This window comes from Schistocerca americana, chromosome 2, assembly GCF_021461395.2.
Source record: "Schistocerca americana isolate TAMUIC-IGC-003095 chromosome 2, iqSchAmer2.1, whole genome shotgun sequence".
Classification (NCBI taxonomy): domain Eukaryota; kingdom Metazoa; phylum Arthropoda; class Insecta; order Orthoptera; family Acrididae; genus Schistocerca; species Schistocerca americana.
In genome coordinates, this window is record NC_060120.1 from 717,305,709 (window position 1) to 717,329,430 (window position 23,722).

A 23,722-nucleotide genomic window follows, 5' to 3' on the forward strand; every position below is an offset into this window, starting at 1 on the left:
CAGGCAGTTTTATTGCAACTATTCTCGATGATGTGCAGATGCTAAGTGCATCCATTGGCCGTTTCTTGAAAACGGTGGCTAACTTTACTTTTGTCTGCTTTTAGGTTCTGCAGCTTACGATACGGTGCGACCTTTGGCCTATCAGGATGCAAAGGTGTTCCTGTTGTGCTTCAGGGTCAGTGATCCCGACTCCCTCGACAACGCTGTCAACAAGGTGAGTCGTCTTAACTTTGTGATGTCTGAACTCTTGTGTCTCGGCTTCAAGATGGGTGTATATTTGTTTCGATCATTGTTATTATTGTTATTGCTTATTATTACCTAGCATATAATATTACACGGTAGAAAACAGTTTCCTTTAGATTAATGCATACGATTATAGATTTACCTTTTCATTATGTTCCTCGTTGTACATGTACTGCAGTTTCTTGCATCTACAGGATGATCCAAAAGTTAAGCAGCCATAAATTAAAAAGATGGGAAAATGAATGTCATACCGGCGGGAATGTTTGTGTTGGGAACGGATGAGCTTCTGGGAGACGCGTAGCACCTGATATCCGAGCAGTTTCCCGTCATTTTGATCTCAGTATTGAGTTAGTTCTGTACGAAAGAATACTCGTTTTTCCCTGACTGAATGTGAGTTCGTTCTTGAAACTTTACGATAGCTTTCCCTGAAAGAAGGGCGGCTATCAGATCAACCATTTCACGCACAATGGCTCGTTTCAGAAAAAACTGGTAGTTTGAATGAATGTGAACGTTCCGGCCGATCTTCGTTGTTAAATGATGCCTCAATGGAAAATGTCTGCGCATCCTTGCTATTTCTTCAAAAAAGTCGGTAACAAAACTGTGTCACCGAACTGAAATGTCTTACGGAAGTGTTCGCAGAGCCATAAAGAAGCTGAAACTCCGTCCGTATCGCATTTGTATTGTGTACGAGCTTCGAGAACCTGACAGAGGAAAAAGTCGACATTAGTGTCAATTTTTTTGCGTTTTATTCGCAACAATTTTCGGGTGTTGGTTTATGTTTTCTCCTCAAATGAAGCATGACTTCAGTTACTTAGCTATGTAAACAGCCAGAAAGACAGATACTGGAGCTACGAAAAGCGTCACATTTCACATGAGACCGCATTACATTTACAGAGGGATGGACTTTGGTGTGCCGTTCCGCGCAAGAGAATTATAGGCCCAATTTTTTTTCTCGGAAACGGTAATAGCTGAACTTTACCATTACATCATCATGCAATTCGTAACATTGTTAGAGGCTAATAAGCGACAGTGCTTGCTGCAGCAAGATGATACAGCTTTGCACATGGGGGACAGAACCATTACAATGATAATGTTGTGTGATTTCTTTGGCGAACACATTATTTCTCGTGGCCAGTGGCCGGCTAGATCCGCAGATTTATCTCCGCTCGACGTTTTCCTTTGGGGACACCTGAATGGTAACGTGTACAAGATTAACCATCACACAATCGAGCAACTGATGCCCAACGGCAAAGACGAAATACCCTGCAGTAGTGTAGCGACCATTCAAAACGTAGCAGCTTACATGAAGAAACGTGTTGAGGCGTTTGCTGTAGCACACCGAGGACATATCCAGCATCTGTTACGAGAAAATATGTATATACTGTGAGTGTAAGCATTGTAAGTACATTATTGCAGATTATAAGTTTTTGAATTTGGAGTTGCATATCTTCTGGCTCATCTTGTACATCAATAGCTCTATCAGGATGACTACATCTCTGAGACCTGCATGTAGACTGGCTTACTCGAGACGGTTGTAGGTGTAAGCCGGCCGGAGTGGCCGTGCGGTTCCAGGAGCTACAGTCTGGAACCGAGCGACCGCTACGGTCCATGTTGATTCTATCAGCTCATTAAGACTGTTTATGTTTTTCTTGCGCTTTGCAGGGAGATGAATTATCAGTGTGTAATGTACTGCGGCAAGTTTAATTAGCGGGCTATACGCATCGATCTCTGGCCTTTTCCCTGGTTCCACGAAGACTGCCCCAAGAAACCATAACATAGGCCTTATAAACCTAAATCTTTCTATTACTTGTTGTTTGGAGAAAATAACTTGCAGAACTCTTGTACCTAAGGCTGGGTCAGTGGAGTTCAAAGAGCACTTAATAAGATCAAATACGATACATCGGTAACTGAAGTTGGGCGAAAAAAACTTATGTCAAACAGAATTAAAACAAAATCCGGTTTCATCAGGTTTCCCCGTCGTTGCAAACAAGAAAATTAAAAACATTGTTACAGACACAGAAGATATCCTTAACAGAGAAACAAAATTTATTCTAAACCAGACAAAAGATACTCCCTGGAAATCTTTTAATTCTGCGCATAGTTACGATACTGTGTGTGTAGGAGGGAGGGGGGGGGGGCGTGGGCAGGTATTAATACGAAGGTAGCACACACAATAAAGGACAAATCCTAAGTAGGAGACTCCATAAAAAATACTAGAAAGTCAGAGACAATAATTTCGGACTACTAGTATTTGCCGAAAAGATCAACATCTTTGTGCTGAAGAAAGCGTATACAAAGTGGACATAACAAGGATCAAATGGATCACAATTAAATTAACAATAAGTATTAAACCCTATTACTGGATGTGAGGGTCCTGAATCACCTTCGAATTTAAAGTGATTACAGATCCATAGATGTAAAACTACTGTGACCTACCGATGGCCTATATTACAAAGGGTGACACGAGCCATACTGGCTTACTCTTTAGTATTCTCTTCGTTGATGTAGAGTATTACTGTGTTTTCAGCAAGCATGACCACTTGAAAAATGACTGAAGACTGAAACTGCAGTAGTGAATATTGTAATAAATAGTACAGACGTTGTCGAATAAAGTCAGGCTGTCACAATTATGTTGAAAAATAAGATTTCATAGCGAACAGAGTGGGGGTTGGTTTGGTGTATTGGAATTCTGCATAAAGCTTATCTGCTTTCAGTAAAAAAAGTGTTGGATTACTTATTGAACCCCCGTCGTACCTGTAGATTATAAGATTTTATTTAAGAAGAGGAAATTTTATAAGTATAAATTAAGTAACATGTCCATTACCTTACAAATTAAGATTACAGAGAAACAGACGAAAGGAGAAATCACTGAACAAATTACTTTTGCAAACATCGAAGTAGGTGCAGGTACAAAGAGAGTGACAAGTAAAAGGAAACATCAAGTATAACAAATGAAGACAAATCACGGGAAGCACTAGAAGAAATAGTTTATAAAATTCATGTTAAAATCCCAGTAGGCGATTTTAGTACAGAGCTAGGCAAAGAAAGGAAATAGAAGAGAAAAAACTTGTAGAATTCCCAGCACATAAATGGAGTAACCAGGACGGAAAAAGGTTATTCAACCTTAAAATCGTGCCAGCACACTTCAAAAAGAAACTACCACAACAGATAAAATGGGAGTCACCGAACTCATTCATCTGTGGATTCCAAACTGATCATGTAGCAATATCTTATACTTGCTAAATAGAAGTTACGAACGTTCAAATCAGAAAGACTGACAAGAGGAAAACTACTTTTAAACCTCAGAAATTTCACAAAAAAGAAGATCCAAACCCTCAAGTTTGATACTAGCAGCATCTAACAGTAACTCACAGAAGAACTAGAGAAAAAGCAGTCAAACAGCTACCTACAACTCAAAAGCAAAATTATCGAAACAGCGCAAACACTAATTCCTCTACAGAAAAGGAAAAATCACCATTGATGGAATGAGGACTGTGAGTACGAAATCCAGTATCGACAGAATGAGCACAACTGGTGGAGTATTATTACAGAAGACAACTGCAAAACCTTCCTGACATTGAGGGAAGAGACAGCCAAATTAATCAGAAATACAAGAAACGGCACAGAAGAGATGTAAATAACTACGAGGGGATCTCACTAATATCAGCTGCCTACAAAATTTTATTTCAGCGTCTTCTCGATAGAGCACAGAGGCAACAGGAACCAAACCTTTGGAGGATATCTGGGAGAATTCAGACCAGGTTGGTCATGCCTAGAGAAAATCATGAACGGAAAGGTAATCCTTAGATATCAGGAAATTTTTAGCAAAAATTTAGTCTGCAGATTTGTTGATTTAAAAAAAATCCTATGACTGAGTTGTCCGCTAATCACTCTTACAGATATTAAAAGAACGAGGTGTAGATTTGAAAGTACTTGCAGTTATAGAACAGACACAGATAGATACAAAAAACAGAATTATATTTACGAGGTGTGGCTAGAAAAAAACCGGACTAGTACTGGTGAAACAATAAAACGAATGCAATAAGGCTGAAAGTCGCGTGGCCTGTCACGTGACTCTCGCTCCGCCTACTGCTCGAGTTTCATCTGCCTCCTGCACTCAGTCTGCCCGTGGCGTCTGTTTTAAGTAGTTGACGTTTTGTCTGTGCGTCGGAAAATGTTGAGTGTACAGAAAGAACAGCGTGTTAACATCAAATTTTGTTTCAAACTAGGAAAATCTGCAAGTGAAACGTTTGTAATGTTACAACAAGTGTACGGCGATGATTTTTTATCGCGAACACAAGTGTTTGAGTGGTTTAAACGATTTAAAGATGGCCGCGAAGACACCAGTGATGACACTCGCACTGGCAGACCATTGTCAGCCAAAACTGATGCAAACATTGAAAAAATCGGTAAACTTGTTCGACGAGACAACAAGTCAACTCCTGTTAACTCAGACACTGCTCTGATTGTTAAACGGCGATCTTGTCGAACAAGTTTACCGATTATTTCAATGCTTGCATCAGTTATTGCTGACAATGGTCTGCCAGTGCGAGTGTCATCACTGGTGTCTTCGCGACCATCTTTAAATCGTTTAAACCACTCAAACACTTGTGTTCGCGATAAACAATCATCGCCGTACACTTGTTGTAACATTACAAACGTTTCACTTGCAGATTTTCCTAGTTTGAAACAAAATTTGATGTTAACACGCTGTTCTTTCTGTACACTCAACATTTTCCGACGCACAGACAAAACGTCAACTACTTAAAACAGACGCCACGGACAGACTGAGTGCAGGAGGCAGATGAAACTCGAGCAGTAGGCGGAGAGAGAGTCACGTGACAGGCCACGCGACTTTCAGCCTTATTGCATTCGTTTTATTGTTTCACCAGTACTAGTCCGGTTTTTTTCTAGCCACACCTCGTATTTGGGAACCGTCATGCCCTCTCGAAATCAAAATGGGAGTAAGACAAGGAGATGGGCTGTCTCTATAACTTTCTAATGATGTTCTTGAGAAAGTGATACAAGAAAGGTGCAAACAGAAATCAGTCCTCAGAACTGGCCAACCAATGACTTTAGGCAAAGGGCACATAATGCTAGGCATAATGATAGGTTAGGTGAATGGGTGGTGAGACTCAGAGATATTTGCAGGCGCTATGTTAGAACCCTGTAACTGTTGCGGACCTTGTAATTTCTTGGGAAGACCTGAGGTGATTCACGATTCATCTACTAACACAGTAGGCATGTTTTAGTTAACCATTCTTTCGGTGCAATCACAGGACTGCTAATTTGTACCTTCACAGCTAATTTATTAGATCAGGACCTCACATGTTCCATTAGCTTCAGGTCTTTGCCATGATATTCGTATCTTTCATATTAATCGACTATTCATTCTACGTTCTTGTCGTTTCTCGACTTCAGGTAAATCTTGTAATAAAATTTACATTGGGGTGACAAAAAGTCATGGGACAGCGAGATGGCGACAGTATCGTATACACAATGTGCCAAAAGACAGAGCATTTGCGAAGCTGTCATTTCTAGTCAGTTGATTAATGAGAAAATGTTCCCGACGTGATTATGGCCGCAAGACGGGAATTAACAGACTCTGAAAGTGGAATGATAGTTGCAGCTTGATGCATGGGACTACTCATTCAGGCAGTCGTTAGGGAATTCAGTATTCCGAGATTTAGCGTTAATGGGCTATGGCAGCAGACCACCGGCGGCTCGTGACCATATCGGTTGGACCCTAGACAGTTAGAAAACCGTCACCTGGTCATATGAGCCCGACTGCAGATGGTAAGAGCTGATAGTAGGGTTCGAGCATGGCACAGACCCCACGAAACCATGGACCCAAGTTGTCAACAGGGCACTGTGTGGTCGGGCTGTGTCAACATGGAATGAACTGGATCCTCTGGTCCAACTGAACCAATCTTCGGCTTCTTGGAGACTCTTTGCGACCATTAACTGACTTCATGTTCCCAAACGACGATGAAATGGTGATGGTGATGGTAAGTTACTACAGGACAAAACCGCTGAGGTCATCTGTCCCTCGGCTCACGCACTACTTAATCTGACTTAAACCAACTTACGCTAAGGACAACGCATAGACCCATGCCCGAGGAGGACTCGAACCTCCGAAGGGGGAAAGCCGAGCGAACCATGGCAAGGCGCCCCTGACCGCTCGGCTACCCCGCGCAGCGACGATGGAACATTTATGGATGACAATGAGCCACGTTACTGGGCCACAACTGTTCGTGGTTAGTTTGAAGAACATTCTCGGCAGTTTGTTCACCCACATCGTCCAAAATGAACCCTATCGAACATCTGTGGGTCATAATAGAGAGGCCAGTTCCTCCACAAAGTCCTGCAACCCCAGCACTTTCGCAATTTCGAATGATTATAGAATCAGCACGGCTCAATATTTCTGCAGGGGACTTCCAACGACTTGTTGAGCCTATGCCACTTCGATCTGCTGCACTACACCGCAACAAAGGGAGACCGACTCGATGTTAGCAGGTATCGTACGACTTTTGTCACCTCAGTGCATATTCATCTCATTGAACTATAGAACTCTACTTTGCAATCTTATTTCATTTCATAGTCAGACGATTTTTCTTTTTAACTGTACATTGCTGTATGGTTCATACATGACTCATGTTTGATGAGGGCCACCCTTTCTAATTGATTTAATCGGTTGTGCAAAGTTGTAATTAAAATAGATGTGCCTGTATAAGTATACGTGTCACAGACGTCCACTAGCACAATGATGGTTACCTTGTGTGCAGTGGTACCCGGAGATCCGGCAACACTGCGACAACACTCCGGTCATCCTGTGCGGCTGCCAGAGCGACCTGCGGAACGACATCGAGACCATCTCTGCGCTGGCCAAGCTGCACCACGCGCCCGTCTCCTCGGAGCAGGTGGGTCAACTTGTTTTCCTACTGCTGATGCCGTACGGGCCAATGTCCCGGAGGTCCTTTCTCCTCCTTAACCACTGGGCCTGTCAACATACGAGCAAGTGTAAACATCCATAGATAAAGAAAAGCGACATTGTGGTTTATCTGGATGAACTAATCTTTATGAGGGCGAACTGTGTGACACCTCCCTAAATGAACACTAGAATTTGTAACACTGTACGGCATTTCACTGGCGAGAGATTACTCTCTTTCGTGTCTTAACGCCTACACTTATATCAGAGTGATCATGAGACTGAGTTCCTCCCAGTTTTCCTTCGTGGCGCACTGTTTTCGCCCTACACCAATAGGAACTTGTATTTGCATATCCCTTTCGTTAAGTTATTTGCTTCTTGCATTAAGTAAAGAGCAGCATGACGGAGCGCAGCATCCTACACTGTTTGCAAAACCGTTGACCATGCAATCTGTAATCGGCTTCCTGTGACCTGTAGGTGTAACACCAGCTATACAGCATAGCTACCATCTGTGGATGACTGGTTAGTGCACTTGAGGTTCGGTTATTGCCTTCAGTTATTGCCCAAAGACTGATTTGATACAGCTCTCCATGCTGATCTACTCTATTTATTCTCCGTACAACTTCTGCAGGCGACATAGGGACCTCAGAAAGTAGTTTCGCAATGTATTCCCTCACTGAGACCACTGCCCAAGTGTGGTGCATTGTCATAGGAGAGTAAATGATCCAGGTTTCTGCAGGATAGGTATCGTGCGGTTACAAATACAGTCTGTCTGAAAAAGAACTCCCTAGTTTTAATGGTCCTAGAATCTATACAAAGTGACATACATTATTCTAGTTTGTGGTGTTTGAGTCATCAACTCTTCAAGTTTGGCTCCCCTTTAGTTGGCAGGTCTGCTTGACCTTGAGACGGCACCAATGCTGTTTTTTTCCTCTGTCCCTCAGTTCAGTCCAGGCAGGTGTGCAGTGCAGTATAGTCCAACTCAACAACAATGTGTACTCCGCAACAGAAAGCGCAGTGTGTTATTTGGCGTCTAAAAATGGAGTCAGGTACAACAGTGCAACGTAATTTGGGACCTCAGTGTGGTGGTGAACCACCTACAGCAAAAACTATCCGTCACTGGCTAAAGTCTTTCAAGGAAACCAGTAGCTTTTTAAAAGCAGAATCACGAGGAAGACTGAGAACTTCTGAAGATGTTGGTAAACAGATCCGTGTTTCGTGTATTTGGAGCCCGGAGAAGTCATTAGCTAGACGTAGTCCAAAATTAGGAGTGCCTAAAGGTACTGTGTATGATGCTGTGGGTAAAAGGCTGAAGTTGCGCGCCTACAAATTGCAACTATTACATGAAATAAAACCTACCGATAAAATCCAAAGGTATGAGTTTGCTTTTCGCTTTCTGCACAGAACTGATGATGATCTCAATTAAAAAAAAGTCTCTTTTTGATGAGGCTACATTTCATGTCAGTGGAACAGTTTAATCGTCATAGCTGTAGAATTTGGGGGGGCAGAGCATCCACATGAAGTTATTCAGCATCAACATAACTCTACCAAAGTTAATGTCTGGTGCAGTGTGATGGATGATCGTGTGATTGGTCTATTCATTTTTGCAGAAAAAACAATAAATGGGGACCTTTATTGTCACATGTTGACAGAGTAAGTCTTTTCCCAAGTGGAGATATTGAGGCGGAAAAGGGGCTTGTGTTTTTCCAAAAAGATGGCGCCCCACCTCATTACAGTTAACATGTGCTCTTGACACTCGCTTTCCAGGCAGGTGGATAGGCAGGGTTGCCCCAATACCTTGGCCACCACGAAGCCCAGACTTAAACCCACTGGACTTTTTCTTTCCTGGCCACATAAAAAATGTTGTGTTCAGCGAAAAGATCAGAGACATCAATCATTTACGGGAAAGAATCGTTGCGGTGGTTGGGGCAGTTACACCTGAAATGTTGCTGTGTGTGTGAATTCCTAAGGGACCAAAGTGCTTAAGTCATCGGTCCCTACACTTACACACTAACTTAAACTAACTTATGCTAAGAACAACACACACCCATGCCCAAGGGAGGACTCTAACGTCTGGCGGAAGGGGCCGCGCAATCTGTGACATGGCGCCTCAAACCATGCGGCCATTAGGCGCGGCTGATATATTGGTGAATACGTGGTGAGAAGTGGAATAACGTCTCGACGTGGGCAGGGCAGCAAATGAATGCCACGTTGACGTCTACTAACATTAAACGATACTTCTCTTTCTTGATATGTACTCATTGATGTAATTTTTCATTAATTTCCCCATAAAATTTATACTTGAAACTAGGGTGTTCTTTTTCAAACACCTTCTATTATTTCACAAGTCTGTATCGTTTTATCTCAACACATACGAGGGCTGTCCAGAAAGTAAGTTACGATCGATCGCGAAATGAAAATCACAGTGAAAATCAGAGATGTTTCATTTGTAACAGTTAGCTACTCCTTTTAGTGCTTTCCGCCAATTCTGTACGCTGGCCTAAAGCTCGTTGTCTGTGCCAAAATGTTGTCTTCATAGCCAGCGGTTCGTTTGAGCAGAGCTGAAACTCAGAGGGAGACAATTACGGGCTGTATTGTGGGTAACCAAACGTTTCCAATTGAAACGATGCAGGAACATCTTCATTGCCCCTGCAGAATGAGGCTGAGAATTGTCTTGAAGAAGAAACCGCACGACAGCTATGTAATGTTGGTTGCATAGCTTCAGGGGAAAATTCTCACCAGGCCCTCGTACTTGGCGGGAGACACTATTTTCTATAGCATCTTTACGCGCTCACTAAGAGCTCAGGAGTGAAAAGACCGACATAATTCTACCTAGAGTCATACTAGAGACACTGCCCAACACATCTTTGCAAAGCTTTATCGGATTTTCATAGTCGTTTCCATTTCGCGACCGATCGTAACTTACTTTCTGGACAGCCCTCGTAGTAATCGTATAGGGAAAAGGGTGACAAACAGCGGCTTCTGACAGTGATTGCAGATGTTTGGTTGAAATCTGCTGTTTGTGGAAAATTCTAACATAAAAGAGACTTAACTATCATGGGCAAAAGGGTATTATGGACAGCTGGTTTCATAACTGTATTTTACGAAGCTGACTTAATTAGTCACGAATAAGGAATTTCTTTCTCATTTTACCTTTTTACGAGTATCATTTTCCTCTTTTAAGATACTTATTAAGTGGATAATTTGTACATAGCATTGTCATACACTTAACCGTGACCATTGCGGTAATCCATTCTTTCTGCCCGTCGTACATGTTCATTTTTCTAAACGAATATACTGCCCAAAACGACGAACATATTTGTCATTGCCACCTTATCTATTGTTACTACGACCTAACGTAGTTACTGTAATTGAAAATGTTGATCCTACTAATGATGCCGAGAGACCCTGATACCTGCCTGTAGCACAAGCCGCGACAAACACTCCGAATGCAAAACACATTTTTGGATACTGGAATGTATATACAAGGATGTATCATGAATCCATCGTTATTATTTCGCGTCATTCGCTTCATATTTAAAGATCCTTTCTCTTCATTCCCACAATTATCCTTATCCCAATTACTAAACTTAATCTAAATACTGCGATTATTTGAAACTATAAAGATGCAAAAGTTCGCATAGATACCTTGGCACGAATAACAGGTCCATCACCACGTGCACTTGGAGGGACACGGCAACTGGAAACGTACTTCAAATTTGAAATACACGGGACAGTAAGATTCTTGAAGTCGAAACATCCAAATTTCTCATAGATTCATCGTGAATTTCTGTTGGTATAGGGATTAAATGCAGTTTCGCTTCCAGCCCCGGTGAAGATAAGGTGTAAATGTGCCTTCCGTCGGGTAGACCGTTCGCCGTCAATGGAGATGAAATGATAATGATTGTGACAACACAACCCAGTCCCTGAGCAGAGAAGAATCTACGACCCAGCCGGGAATGGAACCCGGGCCCTTGCGATTGACATTCTGTCACGCTACCACTCAGCTACTGGGGGCAGACCCTGGTGAAGATGAAATGGTGCCAACAATTTAAACCAAGACCACACAGACGTGGGTGATGCCAGTCGGGAAGTTCGAATCTTACACAGGCGATTTCTGTCCTCTCGGCGAGCTGAAAAGAACATTTGGGGAAAGAAATTTTCCAACTATCAGTACGTTCACGAAACAGTTCTTGAATAGCTACGCGAGCAAGGAGCAGGTTTCTGTCGTCAGGAAGTGAAAGATTGGTAGAACGTTCCAACCGCCGTTTACAGAGATTTGGTGACTATGTTGGAAACTAGTGCCATTTGTCTGTGTCACTGAGAAGTGTAGTGTGGCATTCAATAACATTTACTTATTCTGTCATAATATTGTTAAACTTACGTTTTGAAATCCTTCGTTTATGCATTTGCACCTGTTTGCTTTAATCTATCATTGATCTCGCTCTGCGATAGATATCAAACAAAATTTCTTTGGTTAATAAACTGAACACTTCTTGATGCCTCAGAATGCTTCCTATCAACAGCTCTCTTATTTTAGTCAAATTTATTTTACTTTCCATTTCGGTTCATTAGCTCTTCATTAGTTACTCTATTTTGGCATCTAATCTTCATTTTACGAAGTTTCTCCATAATTTTTTTCTTGGTAATCTGGTTTCTGGTGTCCTCATAATGTAACCAAAAAAAAGAGTGCCCTTTCTTCCATATAACATCTATAAAGGGGTCCAGTTCGCTGTACATCACTTCTTTTGGCACTATGCACAATTCTCTTATCTTTTTGATTTTTCTTATTTGTGTGCATTCTAGCTATTCTTGTCTCTGCTTTTAGAAATTTGTCTTTTTGAGTGACTTTGAAAAGAGTTCCACTTCCGTATGTCAGCTCTGGTTGAAAAACCGTCTTGTAATGTTTTAACTTAGTTTTGATTGATAGGCATTTTTTATTGTATATAGACCATGTTAATTTTTTAGCTTTTTTTCATTTTATTAGTTCTTTATTGTCATGCCGGTTGCTCATCCAAGCTGTATATCATAATTTCTAAATTGTTTCACTACTTTTACTTCCCTGCTGGTTGATTACTAGTGGTTCTGCTCAATCTTCTAGAATAATACCTTGAGTCATAATTTTTGTCTTATGTTTTGTGTTATTTGATTTTTGCCTTCTTGAATATTCTTAGTTAGGAACGCAAAGTCATCTGCGAAACCCTAGCAATTTCAGTTTCTTTCAAATTTCTTCGTTCCAACTCTTAAGTTTTAAGGACTTCCTTTTACCACTCCCTCATCACGTTGACCGTATCAGAGTTGGAAACTAATAGCGATAAACCATCTCTCTGTCCAAACTCTGCTTGAATCGTAAACGGTTCAGATATTTGTCCTTTAAACCTTACTTTAGATTTAAGAGTTAATTTTCTCATTTTGATTAATCTAGGATGGAGTCCGAAATTCTTTAGTATCTTCATCATTGAAGAACGTACTTTTACATTAAATATCAACAAGTTTCTCTTTATCAGAAATGTTTTTCTTACTATTATCAGTCTGTATTTTATATCCTCTCCACTCCAGTCATCGTCAGTTATTTTGCTGCCCAACACTCATCGACTACTTAGTGTCTCATTTCATAATTCCATCATGTCACCTGATTTAACATTCCGTTACCTTTGTTTTACTTTTTTGATGTACAGTTACATAATTGCATTCTTGTGAATAATTTTAAAAATGAAATTGAGATAGAGGGTTAAACTTGGTGTCAGCACTTGATCTTTATTTTCCTTAAAACAACTTGGGTACTTCCTACTTCAAACTCCCCATCCAGCGGTCGAACTATTGTTAAGCAGCATCCCACTCCATTATTCGAAGACTGACTATTGAGGCGAAATACAGGGTTCATCTGAGAAGGACAAAGGTACACAGTCTCGCGATGAGTCATCACTTCCCCCACTGTTGCCATTCAAATACTGGAGATGGAAATTTCTACTGCCATCTGCACTCGAGCCCGCTGTGTCTGTGGTCACCGCAACCGCAGTAGTCGTTTAGTAAGCATTTATTCATCCTCGGAGAACGATGGTCTATCACACTGGTTTAATTTACAGGGAAAATTCCGCGTACAGTTCAGAGAGCTACAGAGAAAGAAAGAAGCTTAAGGTCTAACGTCTCGTCCAAAGATAGATAAAGTTTAAACAAGCCAAGGTTTAGGTATTCTGTCTAGTCGTTTGACTGTACTTTCCTGCCAGCTAGTGATTCCATTTCACCCTTCTGCATCTCCAGCCCTCGTTCATGTCTGCTGTTTTCGGTACTGCCCCAGTGACGAAAAATTTAGATGTTTGACTCCAACGTCTTCTACATGTTTTTCTGAGATGAAGATGGTCTTCGAACCGAGAGTGAAGTTCTCTGTTCAGTGCGACATAGATATTCGTACATTGACAATGTGTCAGGTGTGGCCTAAATCAGACAAGCCGACGACGAGTGAGAAAGCAATGCATGCATCCTTATTTGAGTCTTTGCCATTCTATGCGATTTGGGGAGTCCTCTGAATGTAAAATTGCGATATGGGTGCGCCTGTGCTGCGAACTTTTTCTGTTGTCCTTGGCGCTCAGAAGTGTGCTGATTATTAAATCTCTAAATCTGAGACGTTCGGCTGAAATATTTCTACTAAATTAACTGAAAAGCAGATATCAATAAGAGTGAACGATATTCTAAATGTTTTTTGTTATACCTCTATTAAGCGACAGAACTTTTTTTACTTATTCTGTCGTAAAAGAAAAAGGAAAAATTAACACGTGCAACAAAACAACTGCTGTCTCCTCCCGTTAAATATAATTATATTGTTTCAGTTTCTGTATCATTTTGTTTGTTGCTTGCAGTGGAGATGACGAAGCCCAAAGTAAGCACAGGGAGTTGTGTATATCTTTCTTGGGCAATTTAATAGTGGTCATATTCAGAGAGACAGTTGTGTATACATAATTGGCAAAGGAGTGTGCTAATAAGAGTGCAAAAGCCAATAATGTTGGACGCCAAACGAACTATGGTTGGCACTAAAAAGAGCAGAAGCATAAACGAAGCGTAGTGTAAGGCCTTGTACGGAGCTGCAAAGAATAATCATCTAGAAACAAAATACATTCATGAACATTTGAGTTAGGGACACCTGATTACAGCAAGGACTCAAAGAGACACGGAAAGCGTTGAGTAGCCATTGTGATTTACGATCGCTCAGCTGTGCCTCAAAAGTCAAATGAAGTCTTTCCCTGTGTTAAAACAATGAAAGCTGGTCTGTGAAACATTTAACATGTAATATATAAACACAACTTAACTCCTTTACGCAAGTGTAAGACCAGTCTGCTTAGGACTGAAACATCTATTAATCAGATCTGTAAAACGAAAGGGAGTGTACCCGGTCAAGGACAAGGCTACGGCAGAGTTGAGGCCTTCAGGGTGTATCTGCGACACACAAACAGAAGAGAACTGCACAACACCGTTGGCGTGAATGAAAAATATAGTATATTCTGTAACATAGAAGTATGCAACTAACTTTACAAAGAGTTTACCTAAGAAATTAATATGGGTAAGTATATTAAATACTCCCAAATCTTGGGCAAATTGACCATAGAATTAAAATCTATAAACTTTCAGAAATGGTTTAACGTTCTGTCGACGACAAGACCATTAGAGAGGAGCACAAACTCGGATAGGAAGAGGAGGGGGAAATAAATCGGCCATTTGAGAGGACACCGCGGAAAACTTGAGCTGGATCGACGCACGAGGAGTTAACCCGCCGTTCATCCGAATACGAGTGCAGTATCTCACCACTACCCTAGCCACATCGCTCGCTTGCTGTCAGAAACAGGTTCATCCGACAAACTACTTTACGAAATTTTCGGCATCTGTGAAAGATTGAGCGTCGAGTGTAAATTGTTAATCGCAGTAAAGTAGTGAAGAACCTGTTCGACTAGCTCTCCGTGGAACATAAAGCGCACTGGGATCACTGACAATATCTCTTCAAAACTAGTTGCCTGATGTTAAGCAATGAAATAAGTAATATATAGACTTTTTTAGCGTGTTCATTGCCTCTCACGAAGATCTTAGAAATGAAGTGCTTTTAATGACATTTCCTCATGATATTCCTCTTCTGTTTCCGGCACAACTAATGTTGACAAGAACTTCACTTAATGTACAAATATAAAATACGGCTGCTGCGCAAGAATTAGCAGAGTTGATATCGAGTTGTCCTGACGTATACACTGTCCTCCTGGTGTCTCTGATAGCCGGCCGCTGTGGCCGAGCAGTTCAAGGCGCTTCAGTGCGGAACCACGCGACTGCTACGGTCGCAGGTTCGCATCCTCCCTCCGGGATGGATGTGTGTGATGTCCTTAGGTTAGATAGGTTTACGCAGTTCTACATCTAGCGGACTGATGAGCTCAGATGTTAAGGCTTAGAGCCGTTTGAACCGTTTGTCTCTGATAGAATCTATATGGCTGTTCATTTCTCAAGCTAAAAGTATTTAAAAAAGTTACTTGTGTCCTGCACTCCGTCAGGAACGGTTAGCTGATTTATCAGCCGCAGAAGGGTGCTGACGAACAGTCACAGACTTCTTTAACCCACAAGGGACTGTAACAGAACTTTTTCTTTAAAAATGTCCTAATTTTCAGAACTGAAATCAAGTCTACGTACATCTCGGAGTAACGTGCTCAGAAAATTCCTAGACCCTTATTTCAGTGCGGAAACTACAAATATTCTTGAGTCTTTATTTCGTAGAGATCACGTAGATAATATTAGGCAAAAAAACCTGCAGGAAGACGTATAAGCAAAATTCTTCCAAAGCTCTGTTCCCAAATGGGACAGGAAGATCCATTAACGTATAGCTCAAAGAAAGTATCCGTTGTCTCTCTCCTCACACAGATTCGTAGAGTATAGATAAAGATGTATGTTTGTATTTAGAATATACAACATCGTTAATAACTAATTTTTTTTAAAAATAAGGTTCTATTCTGCATACGCAAAAACAAGGAAAACTTTTTTAAGTAAGTAAAGAATTTAACTGACCGAACTCAAACATTTGATTCTTCCAAATGTGTGTGAGTTCTTAAGGGACAGAACTGCAGAGGTCATCCGTACCTAGACTTACACACTACATAAACTAACTTAAAATAACCTTGAAACGTCCTCTTAGAAAAATTATAGATGACTGTGCTTAAACTGACACACAAACCGGGTTATTACAAATGATTGAAGCGATTTCACAGCTCTACAATAACTTTATCATTTGAGATATTTTCACAATGCTATGCACACACATACAAAAACTCAAAAAGTTTTTTTAGGCATTCACAAATGTTCGATATGTGCCCCTTTAGTGATTCGGCAGACATCAAGCCGATAATCAAGTTCCTCCCACACTCGGCGCAGCATGTCCCCATCAATGAGTTCGAAAGCATCGTTGATGCGAGCTCCCAGTTCTGGCACGTTTCTTGGTAGAGGAGGTTTAAACACTGAATCTTTCACATAACCCCACAGAAAGAAATCGCATGGGGTTAAGCCGGGAGAGCGTGGAGGCCATGACATGAATTGCTGATCGTGATCTCCACCACGACCGATCCATCGGTTTTCCAATCTCCTGTTTAAGAAATGCCGAACATCGTGATGGAAGTGCGGTGGAGCACCATCCTGTTGAAAGATGAAGTCGGCGCTGTCGGTCTCCAGTTCTGGCATGAGCCAATTTTCCAGCATGTCCAGATACAAGTGTCCTGTAATGTTTTTTTCGCAGAAGAAAAAGGGGCCGTAAACTTTAAACCGTGAGATTGCACAAAACACGTTAACTTTTGGTGAAATGCGAATTTGCTGCACGAATGCGTGAGGATTCTCTACCGCCCAGATTCGCACATTGTGTCTGTTCACTTCATCATTAAGAAAAAAATGTTGCTTCATCATTGGAAACAAGTTTCGCACTGAACGCATCCTCTTCCATGAGCTGTTGCAACCGCGCCGAAAATTCAAAGCGTTTGAATTTGTCATCGGGTGTCAGGGCTTGTAGCAATTGTAAACGGTAAGGCTTCTGCTTTAGCCTTTTCCGTAAGATTTTCCAAACCGTCGGCTGTGGTATGTTTAGCTCCCTGCTTGCTTTATTCGTCGACTTCCGCGGGCTACGAGTGAAACTTGCCCGCACGCGTTCAACCGTTTCTTCGCTCACTGCAGGCCGACCCGTTGATTTCCCCTTACAGAGGCATCCAGAAGCTTTAAACTGCGCATACCATCGCCGAATGGAGTTAGCAGTTGGTGGATCTTTGTTGAACTTCGTCCTGAAGTGTCGTTGCACTGTTATGACTGACTGATGTGAGTGCATTTCAAGCATGACATACGCTTTCTCGGCTCCTGTCGCCATTTTGTCTCACTGCGCTCTCGAGCGCTCTGGCAGCAGAAACCTGAAGTGCGGCTTCAGCCGAACAAAACTTTATGAGTTTTTCTACGTATCTGTAGTGTGTCGTGACCATATGTCAATGAATGGAGCTACAGTGAATTTATGAAATCGCTTCAATCATTTGTAATAGCCCTGTATTTACAACCTATGCTAAGAACAACACACACACCCATGCTCGAGGGAGGACTCAAACCTCCGAAGGGAGGAGCCGCGCAGTCAGTGGCATGGCGCCTCTATCTGAGTGGCCACTCCACGCGGCAAACATTTGATTGATAGACTTTATTTTCACATAGATATTCACACTTATTTATGTACTTCTTTGAATTTATCTATTCGTTTTTCTTTTGTCTTGTAATACACTATTAGGAAGCACTTCACTTTTTATTGTCCTATTCATTGTTGTAATTAATTTATTTCTAATTTTTTTACTCTGAGTGTAAGAATATTGTCTTACTCGATAAACAGTAATTTTCACAAGTTTGATTTTGCAGTTAATTAAAATGTACCTTGCTTAGTGATGTAGGGACGAACTGCGTATTTAGAACTGTTTGTGTGTGTGTGTGTGTGTGTGTGTGTGTGTGTGTGTGTGTGTGTGTGTGTGTGTGTATGTGTGTATGTGTATGGGGAGGAAGGGGGTGGCTGTGAGAAACGGTGTGTGGTCGGCGTTCTGTTAAGTTGAGAACAATCTTCTATGTTCAAAATGTTCAAATGTGTGTGAAATCTTATGGGACTTAACTGCTACGGTCATAAGTCTCTAAGCTTACACACCACTTAACCTAAATTATCTTAAGGACAAACACACACACCCATGCCCGAGGGAGAACTCGAACCTCCGCCGGGACCAGCCGCACAGTCCATGACTGCAGCGCCTAAGACCGCTCGGCTAAGCTTCTATGCGACGAGGCTTCTTGGAGAGGAAGGGCATCCCACTTTAGATTCTTGGTTCGGGGTCCTTATGTCTGTACTTACGTCCCTGCTGCAGTTCTGGATGGTACTACTCATCAGTAGCTGTTGTCTCTGACTGAATAGACGAATGAGTAGCCTGTGTGTCTACTGTTATGGTCCCCGACAGCCCATGGCGACGTATCTCACCAATACCTTGTTACTGACTGCATTTTACACCGGTGGCAGCGAACCGAGAAATTCGTGGAACATCCTTGATGCTGTGGCATCTGGTAAGCTCTGTTCCTCCGCGAACTCGGATATGAAACGTCCTACGCGCTGGGTTTCCACTCTCTGGCGGCAATGAAAGGCGCTGATACAGCACTGTGGGTCCATCCCGCATTCGGCTTAATCACCTGACATGTCCAGCTATTCATTTACCTTTTTCGACAGAAACGGTCTCCCTCCAACACCGTAGCTAATGAGATCTTCATTATAGTATTCTCTTCTCGCGTCTGTTGATGTGAAATGTTAGGAATGTTTGTTCAATAATCGAAGACGAAGTTGCAAAACGAAAATTAAGTACACGAGTGAAAATAATTCAGAAGCTTAATTATTTCAGGAATATCTTAGTGGTATAGAGGGTATTAAGAGGTGTTCCATGTGTTTGTAGGAGATTGTGGTGGCCACTGATAGAGAAGAAGTGCTATAATCGCAGGCCTGGAAACAAATACTTGTTAACATACGGGATATTTTAAATGTGTTGAGGAAGGACAGTTCTCATTGTCGCAGGCAGTCTTCCTGTCGACGTTCATTACTAATTTCGTATTGGTTGTGTTCCTTTTGGCGTCAGAACAACAACGTTAATCATTCCTTGGAGTGCGAAAACCGTAAGAAGTGTAGAAAATCCCTGGTTTTCCGTGGAGGAAAGGCAAACATGGTATTCTGCTGTGGTGCAGCTCAACAACGTCAATCGACGGGCAGACGAGCGAAATCCATAAAGCCACATTGCACTTGCAGTGGCACAATACTTCTCAACAAGTACAGAGGATAGCGACTTGCAGCTGGGACCTTTGCCACTCATGATTAGGTGCTCTATCAAACGGGCTATCCCATCTCGTCTCATACGTGTTTTTGTGATAGATCAGTCGGGAGACCACCTTCCTGCGAAAGGTAAAGGCCCCGGCTTGGAGTCATCGTCTTGCACGCAGTTTTAACTTGCCACGACATTTCAAATCAGCGCACAATCCACTGCAGAGTGGGAATTCATTTACGAACAAGGGATAGCAATAAACGTCACAAGATTTCGCACGCGGTATGTGGAGAAGCAAATGCTAAGATTAGGAAAAGATGTTACTGAAGCGAGTGCGCAAATAATTGGAGCTACTGAAAGTATAACCACACTGTCGCGCGATCAATTCTGCACGAGCGCTTACTTTATCCACACTACATACAGCGTACGCCAACTACATGACCACAAGAATACCACGTCACAGTGAAGTTTCGCCTCTTTCTCAAATCACCTCGTTGTCGACGGGACGTTAAACCCTAAAATTCCATCCTTTTTTATTAAACTTTCGCCAGTCGATGATGCTGCAAGGAAGATACTTAGTTCACAGCTTGAATTTAATTACGGATGAAACAGGTTTAACACAGAATGGGACAATAGATTACCAAAGTAACCATGTGTCACCAGATGTAAGTCCTCAGGTAAGGTATAAACTTGTCTGTAATATCAATGTGTTGGCACGAATCAGGGTGAAGAGACTCTCAGGGACATACCTTTTGCTGCAGAAATTAACATTTTTGTATGCGTTTTGGCGTACTCCTTACCAAATAGTCGAGGCAAGCCTATGGGCTACTGTCTCAATCTTCTACAGCGGCCTCTCTGTTGCCCTGTCAGGTCTCTGGTGGGAAAGGACGATTGCAAAACATTCGTTTTAGCAAGGCCCTTGCACTCTCAATGCAGTTGAGATCTGGAGAACATGGAGGCCATTCCATCCAAATGATTCTACGCTCCACTAGGAAGATGTTCACAAGATTGTGACGGTGGGGGTGTGCAGTGTCGTCCATCAGCGTAAATTCCGCTCCAGCATGTTCACCAAATGGGGCCGCAATGCTTGCAAAGATGCTTTCGCACCAGTTGTTCTCCACTGTATTGTTTCAAGTGGTGTCCCACTGCCGTACATGATTCCACCACAAAACAAGACGGAACCGCCTTGATAAGGGCGGCGGTCTGCTATACAGTTGCGGTGAATCTTTGTTCTCGTTGCCTCTACACACAAATATGAGTAGTGTCACAGCGAAGACAGGACGCTCATCAGAAAAGAGTGTTGTGTCCCACTGGTAATTCCATGCCCAAGCGACACGAGCTCCTCTCCGAACCCCGTTTAGAGAAGAAGCCTGAAGAGGTCTCCTGGCATGTAATTCCTGCTCACGGTGCCTATTTAGCACCGTTTGTGTCGACATCTGCACTCCCGTAGCTGTTTTGGTACTGCCGCCGTACACGTATAGCACTGTGGTGACGGTTTCTGTTTGTTGTTATATTCAGTCTGGTAAGGCGCGACCGCTACGGCCGCAGGTTCGAATCCTACCTCGGACTAGTTCTAAGTTCTAGGGGACTGACGACCTCAGATGTTAAGTCCCATAGAGGTCAGAGGCATTTGTACCATTTTTAGTTGTTATACGTCGATAACGGTCCTGGACACCTGCTGTTTTTCTTTCACGGTCACCTCTGTGACGATTCTCAACTGATTCTGTCGCTAGCAGTTGTTCCATATTCTAGAAATATCACTTTGACCTACAGCGATATCCATGCGACGTCCACATGTCTCATTCTCTGCTTCACTGGAGTGACTACTAAGGCCTTTGATCATGCGTTACTGTTGTCCGAACCATCCCGAAGCAACACAAATCTCTTAGTGACACGCAGCACAAGTACCGCAATGTTTACACGTGAACGATTGCCACAGACTGCACATACTGCCCCCTCAAGGGCCGGCCGGGGTGGCCGAGCGGTTCTAGGCGCTACAGTCTGGAACCGCGCGACCGCTACGGTCGCAAGTTCGAATCCTGTCTTGGGCATGGATGTGTGTCATGTCCTTAGGTTAGTTAGGTTTAAGTAGTTCTAAGTTCTAGGGGACTGATGACCTCAGAAGTTACGTCCCATAGTGCCCAGAGCCATTTTGGACCCCTCAAGGTAGACATATGGGCTGTTTCAGTTACAGTTACGTTACAAACAAAAGAATATATGGATATCATAACGTATTTCTGGATCACAATGCTCAGTACGAAAGTTTGAGCAATATGTTACATTTATTTTGACCACTGTATCCGTCGGTTTAGTTCCATTAAGAACGAGGTATTGTCAGGAAGCCCTCATCCCAGTGGAAAATCTCAAATACTTAGTAGGGTTGTATTGTGAAATCGTGATAATTACGGCCTCTTAATTCAGCCAGGAAGGAAAACCGGGAAGGGATGGACCAATGGGAATTTCAAACACTTCATTCACTGATAGAACATAAATTTATTTTACGCAGTCGAACTCACATAGCAGCGAATTAAGCTTTTATTTTTTTAATTAATTGAAAGGCCAAGCAATGACATTCATTTAAAATTCAGTGCTAATTTAAACAATTCACAGAAAATTTAAAGTTCACTTCAACCCAAAATAACTTTAACGAAGGCAGACATAATTGTAAACAACAGTACCAGAACAGATCAGAAGGGACTTAATTATGAAATGCTGAGAAAACATGATTTAAACTTGACTGGTTAAAAAAACCTAAACCTATACTTAAAACAATGAAAAACAGTTTATCACCAATTTCTAGGCAAGATAATTTTAAGACGAGAAACACACATCAACTGAAGATTCAACACCTTTCCAGTAACACGAGAATAATTAAGTTACAACAGATTAAAGTATATGTTGGGCTCCCAACGCGCATCAAAATTTGCTTAAGGTGAAGGCCACAAGCTAATGGATACAAATTCAGAATTATTCCAGGTATGGACTTAACTTGAAAAGGAACTTTAAGTAGTGTGGCTGCGGTTGGAGGAAACAGCGCAAAAGCTGCCGAGTGTATGCACTCCAAATGACGTACACAGTCGGCTACGCAAGCCGACAGGGGGTGAGTAAGTGGGGCCTGGTCGTGGGTAACACGTACCAGGAATAGAGCACAAAAGATTATTAACGGCAATTTCTGTTAAGGAGCTCCGGAACGCCCTAGACTTGCAATGTTAAAATAACGCTTATAAATTACATCTTTCCTCACAAAGTATTTGAGGTAGGAAGTTGAACTTTTTACAGATTATTTATTGGAATATGGGCTACAACTTAACACAGGGATTTTACAAAATTTTAGTTCAGTTATTAAAGATTATTTTTTTCAATTGTAATGAAAATTCACATTTTTTTGCAATTTTTTATTTATATATTCAAAAATATACAGTTTTTTGGAAAAAGGCTGTGTTAAATTATGCAGAAGGTACTGTGTAATATTTACTGAAAGTTTGAAACAAATATGTTTGGAAGATCCTTAGAAAACATGTAATTAGTATGAGAAAATAAAAGTTTTGGGAATCGAGCGACAAAGATTGGATTAACTTTTTAGTGCATTCCAGGTCCATAGGATGGATTATCTTCATCCTCTGCAAACTCCTCCTCCAGCTTCCTCTTGTTCCTCCTCCTGTTTACTCTTGCTAGTATTTCTAGACTCTTTACAGCCCTGTCTGCAGCCCGAAGGCGTTCCTTGTCTAAAGCAAGGATCGCTCGTTGTTGTGTTCGTAGATTTTGCTACCATTTTCTTCAGTTGCAGTTACTGCAACACTGTTCCAAAAGGTGGTCACATTTCAGTTGTATTTCACTAGCAAGTCCTACGTGCTTTATTATGGAGAGTTCCAGACCAACTTCACTACAATGAATACATCTTACACAGTTTGAAAAAATTCCTTTGAGAACAGACATATCAAATATTTCATTCACATCCGATTCGCCCATAAAACATTCATAGTTTTCATTCATTGAACCAAGCTTCTTCTGTGAAGTATTTTCTTTCCCACTTTGACTGCTATGGGCAGGTGTACTTGAGAGGTTAGGTTCACTCACTTGGTTATCGTCTTTATTGTTTACAGTAATAACACATACCTTTGGCTTTCCAACATTTCTCCTTTTCTTAAAAGCCTTCAGAGGATTTCTAATAACTTTACTTTTACTCATTATTATACTTCAACAAAACAGAGACTCAAGAAACAGAATTAAT

General features: G+C 41.8%; 1 protein-coding gene across 1 annotated transcript in view; it reads left to right on the plus strand.

Annotated features, from left to right (window-relative positions):
• Positions 1–23,722, plus strand: part of LOC124595937 (ras-like GTP-binding protein Rho1) — a 293,949-nt gene that overhangs the window by 254,913 nt on the left and 15,314 nt on the right. The window contains exons 3-4 of the mRNA XM_047134856.1: positions 105–214; positions 7,029–7,163. Of these exons, the coding sequence (XP_046990812.1) occupies positions 105–214; positions 7,029–7,163 (245 nt within the window). The remainder of the gene's footprint in view (positions 1–104; positions 215–7,028; positions 7,164–23,722) is intronic.